Genomic DNA, 11,153 nt, shown 5'->3' with positions numbered 1-11,153 from the left:
AGGATTTACCTGTAGCAATGTTGCAGCGGCTCCACCGATCAGCAGGAGGGGGGACTCCGCCATCTGAGCATTCTTTATAGCTGTCACAGTGTTGGTTAAACCTGGACCGGCTGTCACTGCTGCCACACCAACTGTACCTGCGCCAAAATAACCATTGCATATAAGTGGGCCTACTACTGAGCCTATAGATCAGCGGGTGCACCTTTTTCTGGTCCAAGGGCAATCACAACAGATTGTACCACTTCTAATTACCACAATAAAACGTATCAGAGAATTATGGTATCCTGTCACCGATGTCTATTCCCCTTTCAAAAACAGCAATCTGGATGAAAATGATGCACTGTGCTATGCCTAGTGCTGTCCATCACACCAGGACTCAAAAGACTACCAAGGAGAATACCAGTCATGGTCTGCATTTGGCATAACACACCTACAGATTAGTCTGGATTGTGCCTTTAAAAGGGTTTTCCGAGATAGTAAAAAACTTGGCCCAAAACAGGACACTGTGCAAAATCAGTTATAAAAAAATAAATAACACTTCTTAAATGTCCTACCTTTTCCATGCCACCAATTTTATCTCTGCTGGGCTTGCAATGGGCACATACTGCAGCCAATTAATTTTAATTAATTTTACACGGTCCCCAGCTCTGGTCTACATTTTTAAAAGTCTCAGAAAACCCTTTAGGTTGCTTGAAAAACAACTTACAGTATACACAGTGCACCAGCGGGATGCTCCTTGCAACTCCTCATCTCTGTGACATAGAAGATACATGTGAGCATCACGTGTCTTGTCCTGCACCGGTATTTAGGATCAGTGTAGGGTAGTCTGATAACAGTGCTGCAGTGTAATGACTGTCTCTGCATCAGAAGGATGCACCTCAGAACACATGCAACCTGCAATGCCACATAAAACGGTCTTACGTAGTGTTGCAGTGGAAGGACACCACCATTTTCAATGCAGACAACAAAAAGCTACATACACTGCTCAAAAAAATAAAGGGAACACTTAAACAACACAATGTAACTCCAAGTCAATCACACTTCTGTGAAATCAAACTGTCCACTTAGGAAGCAACACTGAGTGACAATCAATTTCACATGCTGTTGTGCAAATGGGATAGACAACAGGTGGAAATAATAGGCAATTAGCAAGACACCCCCAATAAAGGAGTGGTTCTGCAGGTGGTAACCACAGATCACTTCTCAGTTCCTATGCTTCCTGGCTGATGTTTTGGTCACTTTTGAATGCTGGCGGTGCTTTCACTCTAGTGGTAGCATGAGACGGAGTCTACAACCCACACAAGTGGCTCAGGTAGTGCAGCTTATCCAGGATGGCACATCAATGCGAGCTGTGGCAAGAAGGTTTGCTGTGTCTGTCAGCGTAGTGTCCAGAGCATGGAGGCGCTACCAGGAGACAGGCCAGTACATCAGGAGACGTGGAGGAGGCCGTAGGAGGGCAACAACCCAGCAGCAGGACCGCTACCTCCGCCTTTGTGCAAGGAGGAACAGGAGGAGCACTGCCAGAGCCCTGCAAAATGACCTCCAGCAGGCCACAAATGTGCATGTGTCTGCTCAAACGGTCAGAAACAGACTCCATGAGGGTGATATGAGGGCCCGACGTCCACAGGTGGCGGTTGTGCTTACAGCCCAACACCGTGCAGGACGTTTGGCATTTGCCAGAGAACACCAAGATTGACAAATTCGCCACTGGCGCCCTGTGCTCTTCACAGATGAAAGCAGGTTCACACTGAGCACATGTGACAGATGTGACAGAGTCTGGAGACGCCGTGGAGAACGTTCTGCTGCCTGCAACATCCTCCAGCATGACCGGCTTGGCATTGTGTCAGTAATGGTGTGGGGTGGCATTTCTTTGGAGGGCCGCACAGCCCTCCATGTGCTCGCCAGAGGTAGCCTGACTGCCATTAGGTACCAAAATGAGATCCTCAGACGCCTTGTGAGACCATATGCTGGTGCGGTTGGCCCTGGGTTCCTCCCAATGCAAGACAATGCTAGACCTCATGTGGTCCGCCCATTCCCCAGACCTGAATCCAATTGAGCACATCTGGGACATCATGTCTCGCTCTATCCACCAACGTCACGTTGCACCACAGACTGTCCAGAAGTTGGCAGATGCTTTAGTCCAGGTCTGGGAGGAGATCCCTCAGGAGACCGTCTGCCACCTCATCAGGAGCATGCACAGGCGTTGTAGGGAGGTCATACAGGCATGTGGAGGCCACACACACTACTGAGCCTCATTTTGACTTGTTTTAAGGACATTACATCAAAGTTGGATCAGCCTGTAGTGTGTTTTTCCACTTTAATTTTGAGTGTGACTCCAAATCCAGACCTCCATGGGTTGAAAAATTTGATTTCCATTTTAATTTTTGTGTGATTTTGTTGTCAGCACATTCAACTATGTAAAGAACAAAGTATTTCAGAAGAATATTTAATTAACTTAGATCTAGGATGTGTTATTTTTGTGTTCCCTTTATTTTTTTGAGCAGTGTAGAATGCATTATGACAACGTGACCATCACATTAAAGCTGTATTGCTCCACACCTAAGGCTTAACACCTGTAAAATATTAGAAATTCAGTGGTGCTCAAAAGTTTATGGAACCCTTTAGAATTTTCTATATTACTGCTTAAAAATTTGATTGATGCTCATCAGACTGGAAAATGTTACAAAATCATCTCAAAGGGTTTGGACTGCACCAAGTAACATTCAGACAGACTTTGTACAAATGAAGGAAATTAAAGACCATTACCGTCCCAAGGAGTGATTGATTAACAAAGATCATATCAAGAGAATGGTGTGTAATAGTCCACAAGGTCAAAAAGGAACCCAAGATAACCTCTAAGCAACTAAAGGCCTTTCTCACATTAGCTACACTGGTGTTCATGGTAGTTTTGCAAGGAGAAAGGCGCTCCGCTCCAAAAAGAACATTGCTGCCCATCTGCAGTTTCCTAAAGATCACCTAGACAAGCCAGAAGACTACCAGAACAATGGTTTGTGGACAGATGAGACCAAAATAGATCTTATTAGTTTAAACGAGAAGCGTTATGTTTGGAGAAAGGAAAACACTACATTCCAGCATAAAAACCTGATGGTAGCATAATGGTTTGGGCCTGTTTTGCTGCATCTGGGTCAGGACAGCTTGCCATCATTAATGAAACAATGAATTCTGAATTATACCAGCAAATTCTGAAGGAAAATGTTAGGACATCTGTCCATGAGCTCAATCTCAAGAGAAGGTGGGTCATGCAGCAAGACAACAACCCTAACCATATATGTCATTCTACCAAAGAATAGCTAAAGAAGAATAAAGATAACGTTTTGGAATGGCAAAGTCAAAGTCTGGACCTAAATCTATTAGAAATGTTGTGGGAGAACCTGAAGCGAGCAGTTGATAGGAGGAAACCCACCAAAATAACAATGCTGAAGCTGTTTTGTGCCGAGGAATGGGCTAAATTTTCCTCCAGGCCGATGTGCAGGACTAATCAGAAATTACCAGAAATGTTTAGTTACAGTTATTGCTGCACAAGGCGGTCGCACCAGATACTGAAAGAAAAGGTTTGCATACTTTTGCCACTTACTTTGCCACAATGTGACATTGCATCATTTTAATCAATAAATAAATGACCAAGTCTAATATTTTTGACTCATTTGTTTGATTTGGTTATTTTAGGTAAAATTTAGGCAGAAATGTAGACAATTTTGAAGGGTTCACAAACTTTCAAGCACCACTGTACATGACTACTTTCTTCCAAATTAGCACCAAGTATTGCAATAAGCCTTGTTTGTGGATGAAAACAGCCATACTTTTCTAATCCTGCACAACCCCAATCACACAGATGGATAGAAATATGTTAAGTGTCCCCTACCTGAAAGTCTGGCTACTGCATCAGCAGCAAATACCGCAGTAGCCTCATGCCTGGTGTCCACCACACGTATTCCCAACTTTTCACACGCAACCAATATGGGAGAAATATGGCCACCAACTAGGGTGAACATAAATTTTACACCATGGGACTGTAGCACTTGAGCTACTACCTCTCCTCCATGACAAGGACTTTGAGTTTCCACCTTGAAATAAAACAATGGCAGATTGTTAGATTTATTATGGGTCGATAAGTCACATGCTGAAGCCTACTTGTTGTCACTTATCGGAAAAAAACAGAGGCATACTGGGCTATAACAGTGCACCCCTAGGTGGAACATTAGGGTATGGGAATTCCATACACGATATGTGACTAAGCTTAGATGACCAAGTTCTATGTTTCTCTCTTGAAATCAGTGACTAACCATGCTGCCGCATAGCGATCATGGGTACTAGATGAGTGGAGTCAGCTGAGGTGCCTCTAGAATATCACTAAGGGGCTGTTCACACTGTGGCTTTTACAGTCAGAACTTGGCTCAGAATCCATGACAAATTCAGTTGTCAAAAGACACTATGTGAACAGTCATAACATGGTGGGTCAAACACTGACATTAGGCAGAAATATAGATCAGGGGTGTACATTCAAGCTCCTGGGATCCAATGCAAAATCTATAACAGTGCCCACCAGCTACCATCTGCCATTTATAATATTGGCATCTTATGTGGCTCTTGGTCCACCTCAGGAGGTGTAACTACCTCTGTACCCCTATAGCTGCTCTGTGATATAGAGGACACAGACTAGCTTGGCTTAGTGAAGAGATGGCCTAAATGCTTTAGATTTTAGTTGAACCACTCCAGTAGTCAATCTGACGTTTTTTTTTTAAATCAGATATTTCTTTATTAACATTTTCCAGTCTTATTTTATCACATTAACATGATATTTTGTAGACCACAGATGTATACATTATCTGTCATATATAGTATATAATATATACATTCTATTACACATATCTACATAGGACATGGCATAAATCCACATATAGCCTCTGGTATCAAAAGTATCTTCAATGTGAGTACAATTATCCATCCTAAACAAATAAACCCATACCTCCCCCCCCCCCCCCTCCCTAATCCCTTTAAGGCAGGACACACTCCTAAAACATCTTCCTTAGTCATCACTCTCGGGGTGTCGGCACCACATTACTCTTAAATAAGCCATCTACCATCATCTAATTCCAATCAGCGATGTTCCATATAACATCCTAGTCCATCATCAATCTTCCCATACAGCCACATTCTAGTTCCAGGTAACCCCCTCACTATCAGGCTTCTATAAATGCCCCACACACCTGCCACCATCCAATATTCTATATATATCATCCATTCTCACTGCATTCACCTTGTCATAGAAAAAGTCCTTGTAAGTGCCAGCCAGGAGCTACAGCACCCAGAATTATCAATCCAGCTGCCCCAGATTGCTTCGAATTTGGACAGACACTTCCTTTTTTGATATACTCCTCTTTCTAGACGAATCACAATATTTAATCTAGCAACATATTCTGATATATCAGGAGGTATGGGCTGGATCCACTTTGCTGCCAATGTTTTCCTAGCTTGATATAACATTCTACCTATTCCAGTAGTTATAACAGACTGTAAATTATTATCTGGTATCAGGCCTAATACACACAGTTTGGGATCCAACTTAAAACTAGCACTATATACTTTGTTCACCAGATGTAGTATTGCTTTCCAATAAGATGACAGTGATGAACATGACCACATCATGTGTAGAAGGTCAGCTTCATCACTTCCACACTTCGGACAGGCTGGACTATTTCTGTAGCCTATTTTATGCAAGAACACTGGGGTCTTATATACCCTATGTATTAAATATAGATGGGATAACCGTGCTGCCTCACTAAGGGATAAAGTAGGGGTAAGTTCCACCGCCTCAGTCCACTGCTCATCCGTGAGTACCCCTAGATCTTTTTCCCACTGACGTCTACTTGTTAATGGATACCCTTTAAGAAAGTCCTCTAATAGGGCCTGATACACCCTGGAGATTGCTCCCTTCACTGAACCAGCTGCAACCACCATATTCAATGTCTGGCTTGACATAAATGTCACTGGGGCTATCTTAGATTGAGCTTCTAAAGCATGTCTAAGTTGTAAGTATCGATAGAACTGTGAAGAGGGCAGCCCATATTCAGAGCACAATTGTTGGTATTGTTTTAAAGTTCCTTTAAAATAAATATGGCTCAGATTCCATACCCCTTTTTTATTCCACTGGGAGAATCCATTCAGATTTTCCAATTCCTGAAGTGCGGGGTTATGCCATAAGGGCGAGATGTTCATCAATCCTGTCATCCCTAAAATACTCTTTGCCTTATTCCATACTTTCCTCATAAGAATCAAGGTCGGAATATTTCCCATTTCTCCTTTTATTTCTCCTTCAATGGCTACCAACGGGGGAGACCTATTTGCAGCCCACTCTATCAGCTGACCACTCTTCCCTCCCATGTCATCTATTACCCCCCACCCTTTAAAATGTTGGAGTTGAGCCGACAGAAAATAGAGCATAGGATTAGGCAAGGCCAGACCACCGGCTTCTTTATTCCTCTGCAGAATTTCATATTTTATTCTTCCTCTATTATTTTTCCAAATAAAAAATCGGAACAGCTGCTGTATTTTATGGAAGAAGTGCACTGGGATCCATATGGGGGAATTATGCAAAATATAAAGCAACTGAGGCATGGATATCATTTTAAGCAAATTGCCCCTACCGATCATAGAGAGAGGCAATTTATGCCAAACAGCAACCTTGCTTCTAAACCTCCCTAACAAGGGTATTAAATTACTAGGAATATAATCTGCAGGGTTCATTGACACAGTCACTCCAAGATATTTAAAAGATTGCACCACCTTGAGTTCAGAGAAAGTAGCATGAGTGGTATGCATTCGAGACGATACCGGGAGAATTACTGACTTATCCCAGTTTATACGAAGTCCAGACTGATCACCAAACTGCGATATTATAGAGATTATGGAGTCTATGGAATCCACCAGATTACCTACATAGATTAGCATGTCATCTGCATATAAAGATACGCGCTCCTCACTAGAGCCCCTCCCTAGCCCTCTCATCAGTGGAGTAGATCGTAAAAGGCACGCCAATGGCTCAATTGCTATTGCAAATAGCAAGGGAGACAACGGGCAGCCCTGTCTCGTCCCCCTCTCCAATGCAACCGAGGGTGATAATTGTCCGTTTACTCTAATTCTGGCTCTGGGCTCACTGTACAGAAGCTTGACCCATTTTAGAAAACTTATTCCAAAGCCCATCCTAGTCATGACCGCCCACAAATACTCCCACTCAACGCTGTCAAAAGCTTTGGCAGCGTCAAGTGAGATCACAGCAGCTTCACTATCCTGACCTTTCCTCCCCTCCAACTGCAGATTTATAAACAAGCGCCTAAGATTCAATGCCGTGGATTTTCCAGGCATGAACCCAGATTGATCATCATGAATAATAGATTGAATGACCCTAGACAAACGATTAGCCAAGACTTTGGCCAGAATTTTCACATCCACCGTTAGGAGTGAGATAGGCCTATATGAATCTACGAGCGAAGGGTCTTTTCCCGGCTTGGGTATCACTACAACTATGGCTTCTCTCATAGAACATGGCAATTTACCTTCACCGTATGCATCTTTAAAAACCGTTAATAAATGTGGAAGTAATATCTCCCCATGCCTTTTATAAAATTCCCCAGGAAGACCATCGGCACCAGGTGCTTTTTCATTAGGCATAGAATTCAGGGCCATCTCCAGTTCCTCCAGGGTTATATCCTCCTCAAGAAGTGAGCTATTCTCCATAGATAAGGTAGGGACACTAATTCTTTCAAGATAACCAGCTCTATCAGAAGTAGTGGTGACCAGTCTGGACCTATACACCTCTCCAAAGTGGGTATAAAATTCTCCCAGGATATTCTCATCTCCTGTTATTAGTTGTCCATCTATTCCTCTGAGCGAGGCTATGCAGGAGGGACCATTCTGTGCTTTAGTTATTGTAGCCAACAGATGCCCCACACTTTCCCCTTCAGCAAAATACCTCTGGGCCATAAATAAACGTTTATCATCTGCTCTATTCTGTATATGTTCCCTCAAAAGCTTCTGAGCTTCCTTCCATTGTGCTTCATTAGACAACGTGGGTTGTGTTATATACGTTGTTTCCAGTTGCGTAACTCTATCTGATAGCTCCCTGTCCAGAAGACGACTTTTAGTTTTCCTAACACTAATGCGCTTAATGTATAAACCTCTCACAAACGCCTTCAGGGTGTCCCAAACCACCGCCCCTGAAGTCGAGCCTATATTAATAGTTAAAAAGTCAATGATAGCTTTAGATATATCAGTTCCTGTATCCACTATTGATAGCCAGAATGGGTTTAATCGCCAGATGGGTCTAGGAGCACATATGTGCCTCCCCACCTCCAGTGTAATCAACAGTGGAGAATGATCAGAAAGGCTACGTGGCAGATATAAAATCTCTTTTGTTAGGGCTACCAATGATGAGGATCCTATTGCCAAATCTATTCTGGACAGGGAGCTATGTGATGCTGAGTAACATGAATATTGACGCCGATCAGGATATTTGGTTCTCCATATATCACACAGGTCTATCTCCCCCATCAGTTTCGCCAGAGAGGTAGGGGCAGCAGTGTATGTTCCCGACCCATTGTGAAATTTATCCAAAAAACCATTGAGATAGGTATTAAAGTCACCTACAATTAATGTAGGAACTAACGGAAATTTAGAAGTAAAGGTAATAACCATCTTCATAATTTCAGCCGAATATGGAGGGGGAACATACACCGCCACTAAGATAATCCTAAACTGAAAAATACAGCAGTCTATGCATATAAATCTTCCATCATCATCAACGTACGATTCCTGAGCATTAAACGGAATAGCTTTATGCACCAAAATGCTAACCCCTCTAGCATGTGTGGAGTATGTAGAGTGAAATTCACACCCCACCCATGCTTTATGTGCTAGGTGTGTCTTATCGGCAGTCAAGTGGGTCTCAGATAAACATACAATAGCTGGCTGTATATCTTTTATAGCATGGAAAATAGCTGAACGTTTAGATGCCAAAGACATTCCTCTCACATTCCATGCACAAATATTAACGGAAGACATCATGGTATCTCATAAGCAAATGCAGAGTGTGGTGCCGACAACCCCAAGCAAACCTGCCCCTAGTAGTAATACTGAAAATATATCCTACCTTAACCCTCCCCCCTCCCAACTGTCCCCAAACTACCCTAAACATTCTGTCAGTCATGAACCCAATAAACAGGGGTACACCATAGACATTGAAAGTGAACCTAACCGTCATGGGTTAACACTAAAGGCACAGATGAAAAAAATATAAGTGCTTAGCTTATACCAGCGCTACACCCTGGATGCGCCAGTGTGTTGGCTCACCCAACTTCCCCCCCGACCACATATTAACCCATACAGTGTAGAACCAAACCAGTGAAAAACCAACATATAAAACCTTCCTTTTTAGAAAAGCATTAGATAACTCAATACTATTTCTAGCATTACTGTGTGTCAAATAAAGGACACAAGAAAAAACAAAAACAGTTCCATTGCAGATATCACCATCTCATCAGGTATTGTTGTCACGCCGATCATTTTCATGAGTGTCCAGCCACTGGCTTGCCTCTAGCGGATCCTCAAACATATGTGTGGATCCATTCGCCACCACCCGAAGCTTTGCCGGATACAACATGGAATAAGGCCACTGCAATGATCTCAATCTCTTCTTTACTGCCAAAAATTTCGCTCTCCTCTTCTGTATTTCTGCAGAAAAGTCCGGGAACATTAGAACTCGGCTATCGCCAATTTGAATATCAGGGATATCCCTGGCTGCTTTAAGTATGGCATCCCGGTCTCTATAATGTAGGACCTTAATCAGGAGAGGTCTTGGAGGCGCCCCCGGAGGCGGCGGGCGAAATGGCACTCGATGTGCACGTTCTATTGCAAAGAGTGGGGATAACTTTTCTTTCCCAATTATGTCCACCAGCCACTTTTCCATAAATGAGACAGGGTCTGAGCCCTCAGTACGCTCCGGTATTCCAATAAACCGCACATTATTCCGTCTTAGACGGTTTTCCATATCGTCAGATTTGGATATGAGTAGGGATACGTTATGTATAACTCGTTGCAAGTCCCTTTTAACAGGCGGTAGCTGGTCCTCCATGTCGCTAACGCGACCCTCCAACTCTCCCACTCTTTCTTTAAACTGCCGCATATCTTGCCTTATCAGCAAAACTTCCTCCTTTAGGCCTCCCATATTGGTATTTAGGGACGTGAGGGCTGTGCTGCATTGTGCCACCATTTTATATACGTCCGCTATAGTGGGTTCAGAAATGGGCTCCGCTTCTGGCGGCAACTCAGGACCCACCTTCAGCTTTGTCACCGATGCATATGAGGCCTGATCCACGAACTCCTCTCCTCCAGCCTCATCGGACATCTGAGCATCAGGCTCCGGATCAGCTACTGCAGCTGCTGGGGTACGGGCAAACTTCCCCAGCTTCGCCGCCACATCAGAGATCTTAGCATTCTGCCCGGCGCCATTTTGTTTAGCCGGCGTGTCTGTGCTGCCGTCCTTACTCTCCTTCTCCCTCTGCTTTTGGCGGGTCATATCAAGTCCGGAGTAAACCCCAGCGTTCAGGGAGGCTTCCAGTCACGATCGGTCTCCTCTGAGGTCAGATAGGAAGCGGGTGAGCGATTATATACAGGATACTATCCAGGAGCTCAGCGCCATGCGTCTTTCTACATCGGCGGTTAGGCCACGCCCCCCAATCTGACGTTTTAATGGCCCATCAATAGGATCTGTAGACATAATAATCAGGTGGCCATAGAAAAGTTATTGGCGGACTGTCTACCTGGGGTTAGCCATCACTCAGGCAGCTCACTAGTAAGCAGACATTCCATAGCTGTCCCAAAACTTATCCCATCGGTTACTATCCAAATTCAAAGTAGTCCAAGGCACTAGAGGTTCCAATAAAAATGCTGTATCATCTTAAAAAGCGCAACTTCAAAGTTTCAGCCATGCGGGGCCTTTGTCAAGAAAACAGTAAACCAAAACAAGTGCAAACATTTCTTGTCTCTTTTTGCCGTTTGCGCGACGAAGGCCCTGCGTGGCTGAAACGTTGCACCGGCATTTGTATTTTAATTGGAACCTCTGGTGCCTTGGACTACTA

At 43.7% G+C, this 11,153-nt stretch overlaps 1 protein-coding gene across 3 annotated transcripts in view; it reads right to left on the bottom strand.

Annotated features, from left to right (window-relative positions):
- The window catches only part of ILVBL (ilvB acetolactate synthase like), a 47,243-nt gene that overhangs the window by 27,333 nt on the left and 8,757 nt on the right, over positions 1-11,153 (bottom strand). For all 3 annotated transcript variants that reach the window (XM_040428533.1, XM_040428527.1, XM_040428518.1), the window contains 2 exons: positions 3,884-4,085; positions 10-137 (listed from right to left, as the gene is read on the bottom strand). In XM_040428533.1, coding sequence (XP_040284467.1) covers positions 10-137; positions 3,884-4,085 — 330 coding nt within the window. The remainder of the gene's footprint in view (positions 1-9; positions 138-3,883; positions 4,086-11,153) is intronic.

Source organism: Bufo bufo, chromosome 1 (genome assembly GCF_905171765.1).
Source record: "Bufo bufo chromosome 1, aBufBuf1.1, whole genome shotgun sequence".
NCBI lineage: Eukaryota > Metazoa > Chordata > Amphibia > Anura > Bufonidae > Bufo > Bufo bufo.
This window is presented reverse-complemented; position numbering and strand designations above follow the sequence as displayed.